The sequence below is a fragment of the Gymnoscopelus microlampas genome (assembly GCF_963454915.1).
Source record: "Gymnoscopelus microlampas genome assembly, chromosome: 20".
NCBI classification, from domain to species: Eukaryota; Metazoa; Chordata; class Actinopteri; order Myctophiformes; family Myctophidae; genus Gymnoscopelus; species Gymnoscopelus microlampas.
In genome coordinates, this window is record NC_139957.1 from 31,682,175 (window position 1) to 31,705,941 (window position 23,767).

General features: G+C 41.1%; 1 protein-coding gene across 1 annotated transcript; it reads left to right on the forward strand.

Annotated features, from left to right (window-relative positions):
• Window positions 1-3,167: 3,167 nt before the first annotated feature.
• Window positions 3,168-23,446, forward strand: LOC311036093 (basal body-orientation factor 1-like; the record flags this gene model as incomplete). Its single annotated transcript, XM_084044616.1, has 13 exons — window positions 3,168-3,211; window positions 4,687-4,939; window positions 5,232-5,331; window positions 6,538-6,706; window positions 7,816-7,870; window positions 8,736-8,879; window positions 8,976-9,056; window positions 9,616-9,686; window positions 10,917-11,061; window positions 21,119-21,612; window positions 21,771-21,875; window positions 22,685-22,753; window positions 22,974-23,446. 13 exons carry the CDS (start codon window positions 3,168-3,170, stop codon window positions 23,071-23,073), a joined length of 1,830 nt encoding a protein of 609 aa, XP_083900742.1. The 3' UTR covers window positions 23,074-23,446.
• Window positions 23,447-23,767: the final 321 nt, after the last annotated feature.

A 23,767-nucleotide genomic window follows, 5' to 3' on the forward strand; every position in this document is an offset into this window, starting at 1 on the left:
ATATTTGGGCAGCAAGGCATGTTTGAAGAAAGGATGCATGAAAAGCATGAGTGGCTGTTTCTCTGATTTAGGTGGGTGGTTGGCAATGTATTTGAAACTATGCAGCAATGTATCAGCTGAAGTCCCATGTAACATTCAGAATTCCTGGTCTTTGGGAAGGGAGGAAGAGAGAGGAACTGAGGATATCCCAGCAGCACTGGACATTTATGCACAGACTGAGGGACCTTATATGAACTAAACACTTTCAATTGCTTCGACAGATGAGGAATAGAGGGGCTGGAAAAGCATTGCAATGAATTGAATTTCAAGATATTTAGTTAGGTGTCCAAGGTGATCTGAGCCTGCTGGCTCATTCAATTCTGCTTGTGTTATTAATGAAGCCGTTTCACATTCATACAGCGGGTGTTGGGTGAGCGAAGCAGAAACTGTCTGCCTGGTTAGAAGGGTAAGAAGGACTGGGGGTGGAGCGAGGTCCTGCAGATGGGCACCACGGAGTTCAGAGAGGAGGTACATAGAAAGGACAGTGAACAGCGGGTTGGGCTTGGCACCAGTGTTCACCCATCATGCCATTCCAATCCCAGGACACTCTGCTGTGCAAAGCACCGTTCCAACACTGTAATTTGGACTAAAAATATTGGACTTTCTTTCCTCCTTCCTTTTTTCTAAATACCGTGGCTACTTTTTTTCCCCCAATCCTGTGGCTGACCAGAATGGTCTTTTACCCCTATCAAAGCATGCATGTGTAAGACCTCAGATATTCTGTTGGCCATGTTAACAGTATGATCTGGTCATTCATAATTAATTAGAAAGATTTCCTATTAAACAATTACTTACATACTTCTTGAAGAAGCCATGTCTTGTCTGCAAAGTGTGTCTATTCTTCTCTCTAACTATAGGCTTGGTGGGTATAGTCTTGTTCTGCCATATACAAATTAAGAAAAAAAACAGGGGGAAAAAACAGAAAAACAACAGTTTTTTTGGGGTTATATGCTGTGTTTTAACAGGTGTGCATCTTACGGCACTTGCTATCTTGCACACAGTGAATCATTGCATGCTCTAGCCGTTGACACATAAACCTTCTTTTAAGCAAGAATTACAATGTGATATTGTGTGAACAATGGCTTGACAAGCATATCCTACAATTACACTGTCATATTCATTTTGATATTGCAATGGCAATTTAGAACTGTTCTATCTTACTCTAGAGTGAATTGACAAACTAAATTAAAGGAAGACTAGGATGAAAGATGCAAGGAAAACTAGGTCAATCGCAGCCAAATAATAGCATATGTAGCAAACACACTGTAATCTATAGGCAAGCTAAGTATGGCAGAACTACAGTATGGTATGACACAGCATATTATGAACACAATTACCCAAAGATGGGGTAGCTTGAATACAAGGTTTAGTGATTTGTCTCCAGCTAGCAGAACGTTGTAAAGCATAAGAGGGGACCCCAGCTTTGTAATCTAAGCTGTGCAATGTATTATTAATATGCTGCAATGTTGCCCTCAGGAATGCCATGTTTGTGGGTGTTCTACCCCAAAAAGTCTATTGAAGAGGCCTAAACCTTGTCATTACAATTCCAATGATAATGACAGCTTTGAAAACTCAGGGTTATTTCAGTTTTCTCTGCTTGCTGTCATAGCAATTACCTTTAAATTTAGTCTTCAAACTCTATGCATGATGCCAGAGCAAAAAAGGCATAAGTCTATATGATTCAGTTTACAGTAGCTACACCCTAACATTTTGTGATATCTACTTTTTTGTTTGTTGAATAGTGTTCCCTGGATGGCCTCCAGCGAGCTGAACAAGATGGCTGGGGACATGCAGTGGTTCTGGGTTGAAATTATGACCTGCGCTGAGCTTACATTGTTTCTTTTGGTTAAGCTTAACCGAAGATGTACAGTCAACTGCAATTTATTTGATTTTAGTGGCTCCTCTGTGACTTACTGTATGTAATTGCAAATATAAAACAATTTTGGTGCCAATGACCAGCTCACTGTTCTTTTCAGGACAATGCAAACATTTCTGCAGAGGCAAAGTGTATGTCATGTCATCATGTGGGAAGACGTTGTGTGCAAACAGATCCTGTTTGATAAAAAACAGATCATGCAAACAAATCATAATTACAAGCCAAGTGACATATGCAGCCCATACCGTGTCATCCCAGACTCCAAACATGCAGTGGCAGACATTCAAATGTAGTAATGATCTCCACCACTATCCAACATTCATGAGCTTATTTTGAGCAGGAACATAACGCACGCCTATCTCGTGGAGTAATTCAAATGTATGCCTGTTAATAGGCTGCTATCCCTGAGGATTTACATTTGCACAGTGGGATAAACTAGGCCTATATGTAGAAATGTCTATGTGCAAAACATTTTGCATTTGTTCAAAGCTACCAGTGGTGGAAAGTACATTTACTCAAGTGCTGTACTTACGTACAATTTTGAGGTATTGTTTTTACTTTACTATTTCCAATGTTCTACCCCACTACATCTCAGTGGAAAATATTGTACTTTTACTCTACTACAATTATATGAAAACTTCAGTTACTAGTTACTTTGTAGATTTTGATTATTATTTCAAAACACACTAACCACTTCAGCCCTATATTTCTGCCATTTGAAAAAAAAAAACAGATCTACAAGTGTGAGCTTGTAGATTGGCCATTTTCAAAAGATTTTGTATACATTTTGAACTTGTGAAATGGGACATTCTGCACAATGAGTACTTTCTACTTTTGGTTCTTTAAGTACATTTTGATACCAATATTTGTGTACTTTTACTCAAGTACATTTAGAATTCCGGACTTTTACTTAAACAGAGTATTTCTACATTGCATTGCAGTATTGATACTTTTACTTAAAAGAAAAACATTTGAGTACTTTTTCCACCACTGAAAGTTACAGAAATTAGCCAAATGAATGGGTTGCTATACATACCCTGCAGGTACCAAAGGCAGATACATTTCGGGAGTCTCTCCACACGTGACTGCATCGCTATGGCAACACTAATTGCAAACAATGTCCCTGCTGGTATCAGTGGCAATTCTGATCAGTGAAGCAATGCTACAGTAGGGAAAAGTCTCTCATCTCCTCGTTGCAACAGTCATCTCCAGCTAGTGTTCTGATTATATATTTGTGCCTGTCAGCCACAACATGCCAAAGAAGAAAAGTACAAAGGGAAAGAAGGCGAAAGGCGGGTAAGTTAGCAAGCAGCAATGAATGGGCCGGCTAACAGAAGTGTCATAATAACAGGATCAACAGTACACAGCAACACAATAGTGATGGCATGTTTGATTTAGATGCAGTGGTGGGAAAAGTACTCACATGTTTTACTTAAGTAAAAGTATCAATACTGCAATGTAGAAGTAGCCTACTCTGTTACAAGTAAAATTCCGGAATTATAAATTTACTTGAGTAAAAGTACAAAAGTATTGGCATAAAAATGCATCTCATGTACCAAAAGTAAAAGTACTCATTATTCAGAAAGTCCCATTTGTGTTTATAACAAATATTTTCAAAATAGCAGATCTACAAGCTCACAACGCAATGCATTGTGAGTTTGTAGATCTTCTATTTTCAAATAGCCGAAGTATAAAGGGATAAAGTGGTTAATCTATGTTTTGCAATATTGAAATCTAGAAAGTAACTAGTAACTAAAGCTGTCAAAAAATTGTAGTGGAGTAAAAGTATAATATTTGCCTCTTGAGATGTAGAAGTAGAAGTAAAAGTATTACATTGGAAATACTCCAGTAAAGTACAAATACCTCAAAACTGTACTTAAGTAAGTACTGTACTTGAGTACATGTACTTACTTTCCACCACTGTTTACAGTTAGCAAGCATACAGCTTTGATACTGTCAGTCAGTAGCCTACTTCTTAGGCATTCCTAAAATTGGGTATTGTGTCTATAGTTAAGTAGCTATATTTTGGGTACATTACAACATAATTAGGTGTATGCATGTCTAATTGGTAACTGTGTTTGTTTATTGTCACATAAAGAAAATTATTTGTAGTTTTTGGCTAATTTGACACAAAGTAGGCTATGGGTTTTTATGTCTTACCATAAAATAAACATCTAACACACTAATTATTGATTTAATTAGCTGCAGCTGTCTGTACCCTGCTGTGACTGTTAACACTTTAGCTTCGAATAACTTTTCGTTTTAACACTATTCCAGGGGTCTTCAGTGTGTTTCAGGCCAAGGACCCCTTAACTGACAGAGAGATGAAGCAGGGACCCCCACTTCATATTGCATTAAATTGTGTTACAGATTAAACTTTTTCATAGATTTCATAGATAGCTTCATAGACTTGTTTGACAGCACTATCAGTGTTTATGGTCAATTTATGTTTTTCCCTTGTTTCAGACGTTTAACCACTTAACCCTTAATACTTAAGTAAACTTGACCTTTGGCTCTGCACTTGATTTGCTCCTTTTTCCCTCTGCACCAAACCACTTTGCCGAAAATAGCAGATCTACAAGCTCACAACGCCTCGCAACGCGAGGTGTTGTGAGCTTGTAGATCGTGTTCCCCTCAGAATAAGACAAATCTTATCACACAAAGATTTGACGGCCCCCTAGTAGTAACTCTGAGGACCCCTTAGGGGTCCCCGGACCCCGTGTTGAAGACCCCTGCACTATTCAAACACAATTTCACTTGATTTCATGCAGAAAGGGAAAGAAGGAAAGCAAGCAAGACTCTAAAGCAGACAAAGAGTCTGACATCGAGAAGGCAAAGGCCAACGCTGCTCTATGGGAGGCCAAGTTGGAGCTGACCGACCAGTCACGTGGGCAGTACCGAGAGGCTGCCCGCCGGTTGGCACGAGCCAATGATGACCTGACAAACCATCAGTATCGAACAGAAAAGGACACGATTGACATCATCAGACTGTTAAACATAAAGGATGCAGAGAGGGAAGAGAAGGTTGTTAATTAATATTATTGTTGTTGTTGTTGTTGTTGTTGTTATATTGTTGTTGTTATTAATGTAGGCTAGTCTATTCCTTTATGTAGTCATTTTTGTAACATCCATAGGCTATAGTCTTTTTGCCAATATCTCAACTTCACCAAGTGTGTGTGTGTGTGTGTGTGTGTGTGTGTGTGTGTGTGTGTGTGTGTGTGTGTGTGTGTGTGTGTGTGTGTGTGTGTGTGTGTGTGTGTGTGTGTGTGTGTGTGTGTATTTGGATACATTTTGTTTGTGTCATTCATTCTTATAGATAACAATGTTGGAGGATGAACTCAGAAGGCAAAAGGAACTCGCGCAGGAGGAGCAACAGAAACTGGTAGCCTACATTACACAAACACAGCAGTCATTATGTGACTAGAAAGTTGGTAGAAAAAATGGCAGAAATCCTTTTGCATACAAAACAAAATCTCATTGTTAATTAAACAGTAAGTATACAGTAATACACAGTGTAGAAAGATACATTTTTACAATCAGTGGTCAATACGCACAATGTTTTTACATCTTAGTGTCAAATCAAGTTACGTGTCAAGTGGAATGAGAATTGTTGTGTCAAAAGAACAGTTTTAACCCATCTAAAGAATCAAAAGAATGTGCTGGATCTGAACAGCTGTGTTGTATGTAATTATACACTTACTTTTTATGTAAGACAAAGAAAGCAGCCATAACAAAAAACTAAACAGTACATTATCAGTTACACAATCTAAACATGATTTGAATCCTTCTGAGTGGCAAAAACAAAAAGAAAGAAAAGATCATGGTCTGGAAAACTGCACTGACACTGCTAGTCAATCTTGACGTGTTATACATTCCCTCACATGTCTTTGTAAATTGCCAAGAATAGCGCACAGTCTATTTTAATTCTTTTTGACACTATTTATTAGCCTCTGTTAATTGTAATTAAAATCACATGATCAAATGCTATTATCATCAAGCGTCCAAACAGGGGGGAAAATGTTCAGCTTTTGCTAACAGCTGTTTTCCATCTCCTAGCTCTTACTTCATACTAGTAAAAATGTGATCCAATAAGCAGCAGAGGCACAAAAAAGAGGCTTGGTCTGGATCAACTTGAAACATCCCCATTTTAGACATGCATGGTGGAACTGTCACATATGCCCATGTTGAAAAAATATATATTGTTGTGGTCGACTCCAAAGATTTGACCTCGAGACGCGCTCCTCCAACCCTTTTTCTCATTGCGAGGTGATAAAATGGTTCATCTTGAAAAGTGACTTAGCTAATGGAAACTACCTCATCAAAAGCAGTCCGAGAACGTGAGTTCCCTGGCCTTTGTCTTGAAAGTCATGCATGATGAGACTCTGGGTGCTGTGAAAACCAGTCAGCCAAACAATTATATCATAAAGAGTTTTCCAAAGCCATTTACCACACTACATTAAGAACTGCACAGTAGGCGCATTTCCACTTTGAAATGGCGGGTATTCTTTGTTTGGAAAGATGACCTTTTAAAAATAATTTAGAGAAGCCTTCTCCCAATTTAGTCAATTCCCCACACATTTCTGTGTAGTCTTGACTACTGCCCCTACTAACTCACATGCCAGTGAGGAGCCCCCACCGAGAGGATGTAGTGCCTCCACCCGGTTCCTACTCCTCACCTTTCACCACCCCCTGTTGTCAGGTGCTGCCCCAGCCCATAGGAATTGCCTGTGCAGCAACAAAGATGACCTTCCCTGCCCGGCTTCCCTTCCCCGAACACAGCCAGTTGTACTTGTAAGGATGCTCGGCTAAGCCGGAGGTAATGGGGAAGATTCAAATCCCTAGCCTCCGTGGTGGTGGACGAAATCTCTACCCCTCCACCTGAGCGAGGCCCAAAGATAACCTTTGTGAAATCACAGCCAATCCTGAATAATGTTCAAACTACAAACCATTGGCATGCATACAGTATACATGTACAATATACTGCAAGTTTGTGCATGTATGTAGTTCTGGAACACATGCAAACTTGATCTTAAGAGTCAAGATGTGTGTGCGATGTGGCACGTCAATATGGTGATGTCAGTGAAATACATTTGAACAGTTTCAATGTTTTATTTAGCACACAGAGAAAATATAGAAATAGAAAAAGAGAAAAGAACTTGAGTTGGGTTCATTGTCTAATAAAGCTAAACCATTAAATATATTCACAAGTTTCTTTGCTGTTTTCTATTTTTTATACATTTCAATGAATTAAACTAAAACAGCAGTTCTTCTTTAAAGACTACCAATAAAATTTGTGTTTTCATAAACAAATTAATTGGGTGATCCTCTATTCTTCCAAATGTTATATATTTTCTGGGCCAACTACGTTAAAAGACATAAGTGGGTTTCATACCATTCATACATGGTTATGTATTAAAAACATAAACAGATGGTCTGTTGTCTCATAGTAGGTAAAAGTTTGGCTGGCCATGTTCAAATCCCATGCTCTTCAGGTCTAAATCGGACAGGGTGAATAACTGCAAACATGCAAAAGGACTGAGTGGCTCAGAATGTTCAGCACTTGGCTGAAGGTGCTGACTTTGCAAGTTCAAGACCTCCAACTTAAATGTGAGTTTTGAGAGCCAATTTAAGTAGAGGTCACCTATGTGTCAATGAGTGTTGCTGAGGTTGGGTGTTCAAGCTCTCTGTTTCTCTTACAATGAACTTAAGGGGAATAAACCAGAGGAAAGCTTGAAAAACTCTGGGAGTAGAGGCCGTCTACGGCCGCCTACGTCTCAGTGACTCACTGTTGCTCAGGTTGTGTGTTCAAGCACTGTTTCTGTTTCTCTTACACTTAAGTTGTGACCCAGGGGAATGCTTGAAATCTCTTGAAGAACAACTTAACATTACTCGGTCTCAAGTGTGTTCAGGTTACCTGAAGATGCTCAGGTTGAGTTCAAGCCCTCCGACCTAAAGGTTTAGAGCCAATTTATAGAGGAATACTTGAAAAGCATTTCGGAGAACATCCGTCTCAGTGTCTCACTGGACAGATCAGAGCCAAATGTCTTGTGCACGCTGCCAGTAGACCAAGGATGTAAATGCCTTGTTGTGAGGCAAGAGTGCTATCCACTGAGTCTCAGTGTCACCCAATGTCACCATGTTGAACATTTTTCATTTATTTAAAAATAAATAAAGATAAAGAATATGTCACTGCCATATTGACTTGATACCATGATAACACTTGGTAACACAATACCACTTAGGGTAACTGCCATTTGAGTGTTGCTGTAGCTGCCAGAAACGTCAGTTAAGGGGCAACAACAGCACAAGCGCGCGTTGGCGTCACAGCATACAGTAGCAGCGCAAACAGATTTCGGCTTTCCTCCTTATCTGAAGAATAACAATTAAGCCAAAAAGATGTAGTCAGATGGTTGGAAACCATTCATTTACTCATCATGTACATCATTGTGGGCGCATGTTTCGCTGGTGTCTCATGACTTTGGTCACGTTGTTGCATTTTTTCTCTGACTGGTGTGTCCACAGTAGCAATTGACTCTGACTTGAGGTATTGAGCCTGACAAACCCAGCCTGATGTGTGCTTAAGTTGGGCTGGGTTGCAAAGGGCATGGTCATTGTGAACTTTTAGAACGTTTACTTCCCAGCTGGTATAAGCAGTTGTTCTCTGTTCCTGGAATCGCTGGACAGCTCTCTGAAAAAACATGTACTTTTCCTGAATCTACAAATGGCCTTTCACAAATTTATGTATTTAAGCTATATAGTGCGTAAACACACACTACAGTATATTATCTTCTGTACATAATGTTGTTATTGAATGTTGCAGGTTGCTGAATACACACTTCAAATAAACAAGTTGGAAGACAGGTTCAGAGAGAGGTCCGATGATTTTAAGATGATTCAGGGGGAGTGGAAGACGATTAAGGAGTTTCATAAGAAGAAAGCCCAGATGGAGCAAGAGCTCAGCGATGTGAGGATAAATACGCAGATGATTACTGTACTTCACAGGTGTGTTTGGCCTTCATCACAGAATTTTATCAGTAAACATTAACTCTGTGGTTTCCAGATTAAGGAAAGCATGCGTGTTGCTGACAAACAACACCAGGACAACCTGGCCAGAATGGAGCACAGATTTTTCATTGAAAAGGTATGAAAGAGATTTGACAGACAATTATTCCCCCTAATAAAGTTGTTTTTCTTTGTTGTTTTCTCATGCCCCCCATGTAAAGCGTCTTTGGGTACTTAGAAAAGCGTTATATCAATTTGAGTTAATATTATTATTACAGTATGTACAGTTTTTTTTTGTCTTTCACAGTGGAAGAAATTAGGTCAATTCTTAAAGACGACACTGCCGTCATAAGTTAAAGTACACATGGAAATAGCTGTGGACTAATGCGATCCAACTAAGTTAGTGTTGTGTGTCTCAAAGTGTCGCATCTTGACATGTAGTGAGCTTGTTGGCTATTTTTGTTATTAAATAGCAAAAAAAATCTTTGAAAAGTTACGTAGTTAAGTTTTTAAAGGATTTAGATTTTTTTTTTTACGATGTTTGAAAGTTATAACACCTATAATGACATTCCCAAAATAGAGACGCCAAGTTGAAAGTAGTTATTGACATCAAATTGAACAATTATGTAGTCAGGTATGAAGCCAAAACAAGCAAAGAGACACAGGAGGAACATTGAGTTGTGTCTATTCCTTTGCAGGCTTGCCTGGAGAGAGAGGCTGAGCAGAGGATCGCCCTGTTAGCTGAGAGAGCCCACAACGAAGCCATTGTGTAAGTGTCTCTCTGCTGTGTCATTACAGGCTAATTTTATTCTTCAAATTGAACATTCAGGGCAGGGTAGAGCAGCAGAAGTAAATAAATCATATGTATAAAAAACAAGGTCATTGTTTCCACTGTACCATCTTGCCATGTTCACGAATGTGTACATCACTTACAGACAACGATTACAATTCTACTGTAGCAGTCTCGCTCTATATCTGTCTCTGCTTTGCCTTAAATAAACATAAACATTTTGAATCCATAAGGGGGTATACTTTGCTTGTTGTTACATTTTACCATGCATAAAACATTGGTGTTGGTGAGGTTTTGATGTTGATTTGAGTTGAGTACCACTAATTGATTTTAAGTGTGAACACGTTCTAGTTTGACCCAGTTTAATTTAATTTGCTGACTAAGAGCACAGAATGTGACTGGGATATATTAGTCATGATTTCCTCTACATGGACACATCTCATTCTATTCAGCTCCAAAGCCAATTCACCAGCTATGAGTGAGTCACAGTAAATTAACAGGCCGCAAATAGTATTTCAAAATAACATTTGTGGGGCGTCCGGGTGGCGAGGGGGAAAATACCTGCCCACCACCGTGGAGGCTGAGGTTTGATTCCTCCGCTGTGCTTTCGGCTTGGCCAGGCGCTCAAAATGAACAGCAACTCCTACAGGTTGACCAGGACACCTGTCTGCACAGAGGGAGGGAGGGATAGCGTGTGCCTCCACATGCGTTACAACTTCACTGTGATGCTCTTCACTGTCAGGTGAAAGGAAGCAGCTGGCGACCAACAAGTAGGGGTTGGCAGTGGCAGGGACTGGGGCACAAAGACTAAATAAGGGAGAAAGTGAAAAAAACATAAATGTTTGTAGATCACTACTATAATAGCTACAGTAGATAGTAGTTGCTGCATAAGGCCAACACTCATATCTTCATGTAGCCTGCTAAACTGACTTTTTGATATTCCTGCTATAACTTCTCATTGTGTTGCCCTAGTGTGGCAAACACCACACATCTGGTATACAACATGACACTGAAGTTATTTTTCGTTGCACGACAGTGTTTCTTATGGGAAAATTATGAAACTGAACATTTCATGAAACAGCTATGGTTTCAACACAGAGTGTGTGTGTGTGTGTGTGTGTGTGTGTGTGGGGGGGGGGGCAGTAACCACTTTTTGAAAGTTTCAGACATGGCCTCTCTTTCTAATTTGCTTGTATCCCAAATCAACAGCCAGCTGGATGACGCCTCGCGCTCTGTATTCAAGGAGAACGTCCGGCTGAATGAGGCCCTTAACTATCACATGAAGGAGGTGGAAGACCTGAGGAGATTGACAGCGTCAATGGTTGAGGAAAACGCCTCCCTTGCACTGAACAAGGTATGCTTAAACCAGGGGACAGGAGACAGGGATGTTGGACAGAGACTAATCACACCCAAAAAAGAAACTTTTAATCCTTTTTGGTTAGAAAACACTTGTCAGATAATCTGTGGAGGGTGTATTTCAGGTGGTATTTCCCCTGTGTTGTTTACTTGTGCTGACCCTGTGTATTTAGCTTGTGGTCCTGCTTTCCCCTCACCTCCTAGTGCTTGCCAGCCTCTCTGTGGTTGGTGGTTGTGGTGAGAGTTTCCACCGGCAAATGGGCTCCATTTCAGTGGCTATACCCCCTCCCCCAACTTAATGTTTTCCGGTAATGATTTTCTAAAACAAACAAATACTTTATACATTAATTACCTCATAAGTACAATTTAGAGTATAGCTAGGACCTTACCATACTCTACACTAAATGACACCAAAGGTTACTTTAAATCGTACCTTACCATAAGGTAAGATTTAAAGTAACCTTCTGAAATCTTCTACATCAACACAGCCTAGTACTTTCTTGATCACATCTAATTGTTATGTCACAAACCATTATCTATCTAATGTGCTCCAGTCTAGACCAAATCACCATGACGTCACCATCACAACCAAAATTGTATTTACGGGTGGATAACGCATTTTGGAAAAACAGGAGATGGTGATGTGCCATGTCACTGGTCCGGCTGTTTGTACTGAAGCACCATTGGTCCAACGGTGCAGATGATCACAAAATCTAACCTAATCTTTACCCTAACCTCACACTAAACTATAACTTTTTTTTAACTATTGGGGTTTTGGAATAATGGGCTGTCGGACCAATGGGCAGGCCCCATGGTGATGATGATACAGAGTATTATAAATATATTATTTTGTTCTAAATGTCACAGCAGTGGAGTCGGCATAGCTGGAGCTAATGGCTTTAAAAATGTGCCTAATGAAAAGGGACAACCCACCGCACTGCTGTCTTTTATTGCATTAATTGTCTCCGCCAGGCCGAAAGGCATGGCCGAGATGTTTTGCACCCTGTCCGTCCGTCCGTCCGTCCGTGACTCCGTCTCCGTCTTTTGCACGCACATTCCCACTAGGCCGAGGAAGAAATGCCACTTTTCGAATCAGCCTCATGGTGGCGCTATAACGGGACGATTTGTGTTTTTACATATAACTGCACCGATTTGTGTAAAACTTTGTTTGCACACTCTAGGGGCCAAGGAAAAACCTTTGCCCTGCATTTTTCACATTTGCCTTTTATAGCGCTACCAGGAGGCCAACTTATGTAAAAAAAATATATATATATATTAAGCCTTCAGATTTTATCCAAATTTCACGCAAATCGGTACACATGATTAGACGGATCTGTTTGATTTTTCATATTCCATCCTGATTGGCTAAGATTGACATCTAAAGTTTGCAGGAGTGGCCCGTTTTGAACAAAATGCCGCAAAGCAATCACGTCCGATTGCGGTGAAATTTGCGGTGAAACTTTGCACGCACATTCGCACTACATTGAGAAAACAAATGCTAATCCTTTTAACATTGCCCTATTGTAGTGCCACCAGGAGGCCGATTTTTGCAACACTTTTCTTTTTTAAATTACTCCTACAAATTTTGTCCAAACATCATGTAAATCTCTGTAGTCAAGTGATCAAGATGGTTCCTTCCGATTTTTCATATTCTATCCTGATTGGCGAATTCCGAACATTGCTGGCCCACAATAACCTACCTGACCTGGCGGAGACCTGTGCTCCGATGAGCACAGTTAATTCTTATTATCGGTTTGTGTGCCCTATCCAGCAGAGGTAAATAAATGGGAATTTGTTTGCTGATTTAGATATGGCTGTGATTAATCAAACTTGCACATTGTCTGTGGAATATTGTACACCAACATCAGGAAGGCCACATGGTTTTGGCCCATTACATTTGGGAATCTAGCCACTGATGGGCAATTTTGTTGGAACTCAGGGAAAATACTGCACTGTATTTTCATTGTGCTGAGTTCGCCAGATTATCTCCTTAAAACATGGGTTTTAAAAAAAAGTATGGGTTTGTTATAGCATAGTCATATAAATTAGAATGGATTAAAAATATTAATACATTGTAAACTATAGTATGGCATTTGTTTGATGACTTAACAGTATAGTATAAGATTACATTCTTTGGTACAGTGTGATTTTATTATATATAATAGTATGACTTAGCACAGTATGATTTTTTAACAAACCTCACGCAAATCAGTACACATTATCTGTACATAGTCATGTGATCAAGATATTCCTGACTACAATTGGCTTCCAAAGTTTGCGGGTGTGGCCCATTTTGCACATAATGCCACAAATAATGTCCACACTTACTGTGAAACTTTGCACGCACATTCCCTCTTCCAGGCCAAGGAAGAAATGCCACCCAACATTTGTCAAATCAGCCTCATGGTGGCGCCATAACAGGCCTATTCACGTTTTGGCCTTCAATTCTTGAACTGTAGGTCATACTTATCTAAGTGCATTGGACATGTGTATTATTGGCAAAATTGCTAGAGTTATATCCAAAGTTTGTATTTTATTTCAAGCATGTAATCATAGTACATCATACACTAGTAGTTTACATTTCAGAGCTTTACTGTAGGAATGGCATTCTAACAAACCAAGGCCACCATAACTTTGCTGTTAAACACAGAGTTGTTTGAACAATCATTTTCTACATTTTGCCATGTTTCTTCTGGGGGGAACATTTGCAGAAAATAGCAAATCTGAAAACTCACAACGCATCGCAACCGCAATGCGTTGTGAGTTTGTAGTGTGCTATTTTCGGTAAAGAGATGTCCTAATTAGTTTACTAAGTATAGATAGAGGGTATAAGTTGTTAGTTAAAATAAATTAAGGTAAGATTCCAATGGTCGTGCAAAAAAGCAAAGCAGTGATGCTGTTGCAGTTGAACAGTATTGCCTGGCAGTAACGGAAAGATATTTATGGAATAAATAAATAAATAAAATCTATATAAATATGTGAAATAAAAGTGACTGACTTCTATGTAAACATACTATGAAATCATTATTTTTATTTATTTATTAGGAACATTGAAACTCGTTTGGCGTATTATGTATTTTTTGTTGCCAAAATTCATTGCCCCTGCTCTAAAAAACCCAGCCTCCCCATAGCCCCTCCATTCTTTGGAGCCGTCACTGTGCCTAATTTATGTTTTGCCAAAAATTGTTGATCTACAAGCAAGTTTGTACATCTGAGAGTTTCAGTGTGAGACACAGGCTAATGGCCGTGGAGGCTTATGGTAGCAGCCTCTCATAGCCAATTAAGGACTCTTCTGCTAATTCACACGCCATTGGTTGGTCCTGCAATGACCTGCATACATTAGTTAAGCATTTACTGGTTTAGTATTTGAGACCTTTTTGATGTTGATCATTGTTAATGACCTTGAACATTCAGCTTTCTCACCCAAGTAGGGGATTGCCTGGGTATCACCCTTTTCTTTTCATGTATCTTTATTTTTACATGTGGTCAAGAAGTGAAGCTCTGTCTCCACCACTCCTTGACTGCAGTGAAAGCACAGCCTGTCCTCTCTGGTCAGTCAGGTTTGTTGAAGTCGAGGCTGTGCACTCTGTGTCTGTACATTGTTATGATTTTTCTCAGTTTAATAGTCACTGTGGTCAAATAGTCTGCCATGGTGTACTGTCTATACTGTCTGAACCCATAAAATTCCCCCCACAAACACACATGTGTATTATTCAGTCTTATGCTAGATGTGCTCCTGTTTAACAGGGCCTTTCATTTTATAAGGTATATATTTTACCACTATAGACTATAGTGTGTATAGCATGATTTTTTAGCAACATGTCATGATTCCCAAATCATACCCCATCAACCAAGACAGTTGATAATGGAAAATGATGGGGGCACGGAGCAGTCGGTAGCGCTGCCGCCTCACAGCTAGAAGGTCCTTGGTTCGATTCCCACTGGGGATGCTGTGGGTGCTGGGGGCGTGTCCTCTCCTCCACGTCATCAGTGCCCATACCCTAGGTGGGGTTGGCGAAAGGGCCTTTCTGTGTGGAGTTTGCAATCTGCATGTTCTCCCCGTGTCCCCTAGGGTAGGTACCCTCACAAAAAACATGCAGTAATCCTGGTCTCTATACTGCCTCCCCCTGGTCAACCGGCGGCTGATCAAGCGGAAAGGAACTGGTTGGAATAACGTGTTCCTTCCACGCGCTACGTCCGACCGGGGAAACTCCCCCCTGTCAGGCGATAAGAAGCGGCTTGCTGGCTCCTCATGCATTGAAGGAGGCATGAGCTCAGTTCTGGGCTCTCCCTAGGGCAGAGGGAGAGTAGTGCCCAGGATTACATAGGCAAATGTCACTGGGTGAAAACATGGGTTACAAAATCGTGGGATAAAAAAATTAAGATTCAAAAAATAATAATAAAAAAAGAAAATGATGGGAAATGATATTTTTAATATGCCCATAATAATGTCACGTACTATATTCATATATAGAATCTTAGTTTATCAGTTTTTAGAACATCTTATGGGGACAGAGCATAGAGTTAAAAATAAGGGACAGAGCCCTCAGAAGCTGTGTTCATGTTCACTTTTCCATTGGAATCAATCTAAAAAGGCGTCCACCTACGTCAAGCAGATACGGGAAGTAAACCGGAGGTGGCACGTCTTGCAATCTGTCTTGGCTACGGTTCAAGAGTTATAGGCCAAAACGTGAATCCGTCTGTTACAGCGCCACGATGAGGCAGATTTGAAAAATGAAGGGTGGCATGTCCTCCTTGGCCTAGTGGGAATGTGCGTGCAAAGTGTCACGGCAATCGGATTGTGTTCACGATTTGAGGCATTTTGTTCAAAACGGGCCACTAATGCAAACTTTGGAAGCCAATTTTAGCTAATCAGGATGGAATATGAAAAATCCAACTGGTTAGTGCTGCTGCCTCTGATATAAGAGACCTGGGTTCAAATCCCCACCTGCATGCATGTCTTTGTTATTTGATGATAGGTTAAGGGTTTAAGCACCTCTTTTACTTAAACTAGAGGTTCGGCCCGACTTCGAGAGTTCAGGCCGCTGTGCGGCCCTCACACCTTCGTCGCACCGCCGATCCAACCAATATGTCTGAATCATATAGTGTTGGGGGTTTGTCAGAGTACCCGTCTGTCTGTATCCCTTTTGTGCCCATGTATGGAGATATCTGTATCTGTCCGTCTACCTGTGTCCCTTTTATGGCCTGTGTCTGTCCGTCTACCTGTGTCCCTTTTATGGCCTGTGTCTGTCCGTCTACCTGTGTCCCTTTTATGGCCATATATGAAGATACTTCATGTCATTAGTATTTTACAGAGCCATTCAAGAAGAGTTGGGTCACCTCCATTCACTTCATCGGGCTAGGTCTTCTACACAGCCGTCTATTGGCGAATAGTGACAAAGCCCTAAACCGGAAGTTTATAGAATGCACTGAAGTCAATGACTCCTTGTAACCATTTCCAGTTTACATGAACCATGTGACCGGCGCTGTTTCTGCCCCCTCAGTGGCGGAACTCTCTATTACAAGGCTCTGGTATATTATAGCCGTTGAAATGACGTCTATATAGACTTTCACTGTTAGACCAGTTATAACCCGGTTTTAGACAGAGGTCTAATAGCGACTATGGCTCACTGCCACTGGGTTAGAATATTCACTGTGTGTAATGTGACCGACTATTTCTCCCCTAAACAGGAACGCTGTACAAGAGGCATTTTCGTGCAAAAATAGGACATACTTTATTTACTTGACTTTATTATTAGAAAGTAACTACAGTATACATTCATTTCAATAGTTAAAATGGCCAGGGCCTAAGGTCAGTAAGGCAGATCTCTTTAGGGCATTGGTTCTCAAAGTGGGGTCCGGGGACCCCCAGGGGTCCTTGTGGGAGTTCCAGGGGGTCCCCAGCTAAATGATAGATTAGGCACCAAATGGACCCTTATGGGTCTGTAACTCTGAGAGTGTACAAATGGAACCAAATGGACCCGTTAGGGTTAAATTTAGCATAGATTTTACAATATAAATTGCGGTCCAAGTGATAGAAATGCCATTAAATGGGGGTCTGTAGCCCTAATGCATGTCAAACTGGGGGTCCTTGAAATTAAAATGGTTGAGAATCACTGCTAGAGCCGTAAAAAATCTTCTCTTATGGGGGTCCCTGGCATATCTTTTGAAATGGGGGTCCGCGGCCTAATAAGTGTCAATTTGGGGGTCCTTGACCTGAAAAAGTTTGAGAACCACTGCTTTAGGGTTAAGTGCATTTTTGAGATTTACTCTCCTCAGGCTATGAAGGTCGGTTGGCACGTGCACACAGACCTACCAGCAACTATGGGGGACAGAAAGGTGAAACGCAGGCCTGGCACCAAACATGCAAACACAATATCTAAAAAACTTGATACAAAATATCATGCAGTGTCAGGGTTTAATATACACACCACTAAAAAACAAAAAGTCCCACAGTGCAGTCCCACGACAGAACGGAGCAAGGAGGACCCGGCCTTGTAGAGTGAGTCACACACACTCGACAAAGAGAGGAGAGCAGACTCATTAACACACATCACCATCCAAAAACACCATAAAACATATGCACCTGCTGTAACTGAACCTTAAATGCCAATAACTAATAAATCAAATATGCAGCGACAAACCAAACAAGAGTAAAATAGCAGTGGAAAACAGTGGCTGGACTGGTCCCTTTCAGGAAATAGACAAAACACATTAGTTGCCAGCCCTAGTATTACAACATAATGCAAACCCTATATTGAAATCATCATTAAAAAGAACAAACAGTATAAACCTACTTTGCTTTGCAGTGAATGATACACACCTCCAGCAGCACAATGCAAGGACAAGGGGCGGGGGACAATTCTAGCACCACAGCTACAAGAAGACGACAGTGATATTACAAAACTAAAAATGTATTAAAATATAAAGGAACTCATAGACTGTATACTGTTTTACCGGTATATCCAGGTCTCTAGACACAGCTCAGAAGTTCATTGAAGGTCACTTCATTTGTAAACTGAAATAAATAAATGCATTTCAAGAAGATCAAATAAAACACAGTGATGTTGACACAAATTAAAGTGCTCTAAGCATGTAAAGCATCCATGTGCTCAAACAAACAATAGCCTAACAAACAAAGGCCAGCAGTAGCATTACCCGTAACAAACAAAAGGGTAGCCTTTCACATGGTTATTCTGTGCTACACAAGGTTGAGCTTTGATCTACCATCATCTGCTGTAGAGTCAAAATCTCTCTCTACTGGGAAGAACTAGACTTTCATAACGTCCTGGTCATGTGACTAGGTCAGTTGCAGTGGGTGCGCCATTCACCTAGATTCCCACACATATGCCCATAAGGACCAGCAGATCGGCGGTTCTGAATTACTCCACGGCGGACTCCAAGTCCTTGCCGATGCGCACACTGAATTTGAAGTTGGGCATAGCGGTTGGATCTGTGGTTCTGTGGATCTTTTCCTCGGATCTTATGTCTCAGTCATAGTGACATGCCTATATATGGGTGTATCGGGTTTGTTTATGGTTATGCCTGAGTCCCTTTTGTGCCCATATATGGAGCTGACTGATTTGTTTGCGCCTGATGCCATGACGACACATTGAGGTTAGACAACACACTCCATATTTGGGCGTAGCTGCATTGGGAACTCCTTATGGTTATGGCTGAGATTGATGACATGGTCCGCAGACCGGCCCGCTCGCTGGCCGGTCCTCCCATAAGCCAATTTTTAAAGATGAAAACTATATTTGAAATATTAAAAGTGTTTTACTTTTTTTACCTTTCCTCTCTTTCATATCTCTCTGTATATCTCTCACTCATTTGTGATAATTTATTGTTGACGCCAGGCCGGATGGCTGAAGGCCGGAGACGACGTAATCGCCTCTGTCCGTCCGTCGGTCCGTGTGTCTGTGAGCAGCTAATCTCTGGACCAATTGGCTTAAAACTTTGCACGCATACTCCCGGAAGGCCAAGGAAGAACCTCTGCCCCAAATCTTACACATCGGCCTGTAGCGACACCAGGAGGCTGATTTTTACAAAACAATTTCTTAAAATATTACTCTGTATATATTACAGTATTATTTTGTCCAAACCTCACACAAATGTGTACACATTACATTATCTCTATAGTCATGTGATCAAGATGACGGTATGAGTCTGATTTTTCAGATCCCATTCCAATTGGCTATTAGCTAAGACTGCCTTCCTAAGTTTCTGGGCCCTGGCGAAAACCTGTGCTCCAAGGAGCACACTTTTTTAGTTTGTTTCTGGAAAAAGGTCTTAGTAGGAATTGAAAATAGGCATTGCTATTATTGTCACAATGACACTACCACTGAACTACATGAGCACATGAGAGTCCTGACACTCCTCCTTCCAACACTGCTGTCTGTTGCTCTTAATGAAAGGTTACAGAGTAAAAAAATGTTTCAGCAAGTGAATTGAGCCAACAACACACTGTTACTTGCACTAATTTGCATACAATGTGTATGTACAGTATGTGTATACCTTACTGCACATTATAGAATCTGCTTAAGTGTCTACATTCTATAGAACTTTGTTAGTGTACTGGAGCAACTTTCTCTCTTAAACCTAAAATCTGGAAGTTATTTTAATGAATAAAATATTATTTTAACCAATCTGTATGGTAGAATTTGTTTATGCTATACTGCTGCGGTTGGAAGTGGTCTCCCTGCTTTTCTATTGAGAAATGTATAGTGTATTAGATCCTATGGTGTGGTAGTCACCACAACCACTACTACTGGTTGACAACTAAGAGGTACTGCCTGATGCTCAAATTGTAATACCCTCTGTCTAGACAGGCTTTCCATCTTAGCTCAGCGGTAGACATTTCTGCACTTGTATGGGAGACATACTGTAGGATCAAATCCTGTAGACTGCAGCTTTAGTACTTTTAAGTGAGCCAGAAGGTGATAGCGAAACAAGACTGTCTGTATGTATGTCACAGAATGGCCAAATACACTGTCTCAAGAGGAAACTAGAAATACTGTATCTCATTGCGCCAACCCGCCATTTACATCCGTGTCGGTCCAGACTCATAATAGTATAGTACAGTGAATGAAGGACACAGTGATCTCGACCTTTGACCTCTTACTTCTAATCAGTTCATCCTTGAATCCCAGTGGACGTTTGTTAACTGGGACTCAATGTCATGAAATTCCCTCAAGGCATTCCTGAGATATCACGTTCACAAGGTTGGGACGTATGTACGTACGTACTGGCAAAAAACTTGCCTGCGGCCATGGCTGTCTGCTAATGGAGGCATAAAAATGTGTTGTACACCCCATTTACATATGTATTTCTCTTCATTTGATGTCCTGTTCTGGCAGAGATGGGTAATTGCAACTATCAAGCCCAAGAATCAGCTCCCTATCCATATCCGAGTCTAGCTCCCTCAACTTATTCAAGAGTTAATTGAAAACACACCTTTTTGCATTAGCCTTTGACATGATCTTATCTTAAATGGTCTACATTGTTATACTGTATGTGTGTGTGTGTGTGTGTGTGTGTGTGTGTGTGTGTGTGTGTGTGTGTGTGTGTGTGTGTGTGTGTGTGTGTGTGTGTGTGTGTGTGTGTGTGTGTGTGTGTGTGTGTGTGTGTGTGTGTGTGTGTGTGTGTGTGTGTGTGTGTGTGTGTGTGTGTGTGTGCGCGCGTGTATTTGTATGTACTGTATATGCATTGCACTACTTTGTTTTATTATTGTTTTATTAGTTATTATAGTTTTTATGTACAGCCCTTTAGGACATGTTTTGTGATATTGGGCTCTCATTTGACTTGTTCTCCAGCTAGACTCCAACTTTATAACCTGGTAAATGCAGGTAAATGACGTGGTTGACACACTATCTGGTCACCTACCGGTATGCATACTGCTTGCTGCTGTGAATACAAATTTGAGCATTTAAAAGTGAGTTGCGAGCCTCCCTCCTGTTGTTCACCTACCGGCATGCCCCAAGTGATTTGTATAGTAATACTGATCAGACCATTCTTAGACTGACCTGAACAACACTGCTATCGTTTTCGCTCAGGGTACCAGTGAGCTGATGATCCAGGACAACGCCGCTCACATGAAGGCCCGGAGGGAGGAGATATCCGAATTGAATGCTAAGGTGGCTACCTTGGAGCGAGCCCTCGGGTCGATGGCCGAAGAGTTTGATCAGGAGAAGGAGGAGACCCAGCAGCGACACCGGGTCAGAACCCAAGCCAGCCAGGTAGAACTGGACAAGTTGCAGAAGGTGCTGGCCATGCGGGAGAAAGAGATAGGCCGTGTCAAGCGGTTGGCATGTGTCGTCGTAGAACAGCGCACAGAACTGGAGTGCTTCTTCCAGGAGGCTCTATTTCAGGTGAAGCAAGAGATCCAGGCCAGCAGAATGCAGTACAGAGAGGAGGCACTGCAAGCCTACCGCAGTAAGATGGCTGAGGCCAGGGCAGGCAAGCAGAAGTATCCCCTCATCCGCACCTTCCACAAGAACCCTCATAGCACCAACTGTGTCTATTCAGACATGGATGAGGCTGCAAAATGGTGAGATCCTACGCCAGAATCCTAGCGAGAATGTCCTTTTTTTAATTTTGTTTTTCAATGCTAATGTACACATCTTTATGCAGCTTATGGCAAGGAAATGCTCATGTATTATAGTCATGTTTTGCATTCATTGATTTCATGCACCCCTTCTGATTCAGGACTCATGTGCAGAGCAACAAGGTTGACATCTCAGATCTCACTTGGGAGCAGAAGGAGAAAGTGCTAAGACTGCTCTTTGCAAAAATGAACGGACAGAGAGCAAGGTATAGTATTACCCCCTTCAACAGATTGGATTCAAGTGGATGACTGAGTAAGCAACGAACATGTTGGTTGTTAGTCACTTTCCCTTTTATGCCTAATGGCCCCACTTTGGTCAAGATGGTCCATTTGGAGTCACCGAACATGAAAACGAAACTTCTGATGCAATTAATTCTGCAGAACAAAATGCAGTGACACCAAGCAATAGTTCAGCCTGAGCCCCCATTTGTGACTCCTCCCTCTATTTAATGTCTTAAACAGCTCTGTTCTCAGCAGAAGAGGATACCATAAAACATCACTTAAGGCTTCAACCAATTTTCTTTTCCGTCCAGCTGCTTAAAAAGAATGAAGAAAGAGTCTGGGCACAATAGTAAAAATAGGATCAGCCACAGAGTCGTGTGCTTGGAAACAAACATCTGGTCACGTCGATTTGCCTTGAGCCTATTGGCTCCACTTCACGTGCACCAAGACGTTTATTTAGTTCTTTGAACGCTTGTGGTCGTGGAGCAGCTGGTAACATGATTTTCAGAAAGCAGTGTACAGGAGATCTGACTGCATAGGGGGTACATCAGGGCAGAGTTGATGTATATTCACGTTAACCGTGGTCTGGCATGTAGTCTAGCAGCATAACATGCTGAATTTGGTGACCGTGGAAGGCCATTTTAGAGAACCTCGGTCAGTGTACTTCGCACTGACCCAAACTAACCTCTTTACGAGGCTAGTTGCAGTCCTAAGAGAATAGAAACACCAGAGTGTTAAAACATGGCCTCTCAAAATGATGTACTTCATTGCAACTCTGCATTTTTCCTGACAGGGACCCCAGCCAACCTTTGGCTTTGTCTGTGTCCTCTAAGAAGAATCCAATTCACAGCGAGGCTGCTGGGTAAGGCAGCAGCGGAATGCATGAGAATACAACAGCTATATTTTCTTCTTTTAATTACAAAGCCTGTGCAGATTTATTGTTCCCACATTCCATGTTTAGCCGGCAAAGCATTGGACTTGTGAGACTGTGATTCCCAAGTGTGATTTATCAGATTCTTTGTGTGTGTGTGTGTGTGTGTGTGTGTGTGTGTGTGTGTGACATAATGACGCCTGTGTTGCAGAATTACAGAGCTGCCGTCCCCGATGACCTTCCTCACCCAGGCGCCTGTATCCAGCCTGCCCTCCAACCCCAACAGCCTTCCGGATATAAACACCACATGACTTGTGTCTGGCCCTGGACACTTACATCGCACTTTCACTGGGATGTCTGCTGCTTTCCGCAAAATTGCAATTATGTGTGTCTTTGTGTTCTTTATGTTCATGGGAAAGCTCTTACCTTAACCAAGACTTAAATGAATCCTTTGCTTATTTCTGTCCTATCTCTGCAGCACGCACAGCTCATGTACTGTACATCCGATTTAACAAGTTGCCTTTTACTCCAGTTGCTACCTTTCCTAACCATGAAATTCTGATGTACTGTAAAAACTAAATTAATTTAAGATTTAATATCTGGAACTGAACGTGTGACTGACAGTTATTAAAGGAAATACAATGTTCATGGCAAAATGCCTTCACCAAATGTTAAACAGATAATGCATGTACTATAGTAAGTAAGTGGAGTTTCAATACTGGCATTGTGTTGGAAGGATAACAAACAACGTTTTTCTTAGCTTTGTTAATAGATTGTATTGTTTCCGTTATACAGGTTGTATGCATAGTCAAGATCTTGACACATGTCTACACATTAGGAACATTCTTTACACCATTCATTAGTAGAAAATCTGCTCAGGAGAGAAATTATATTTATCCATCTACAGCTTTATAATGGTTGACTTTCATAATGATGTACCATTAAAATGTGTCAAGAAGACAATCTCTAAACATTAAGGCTTGTCTCATTGAGAGGAGGAGGGTT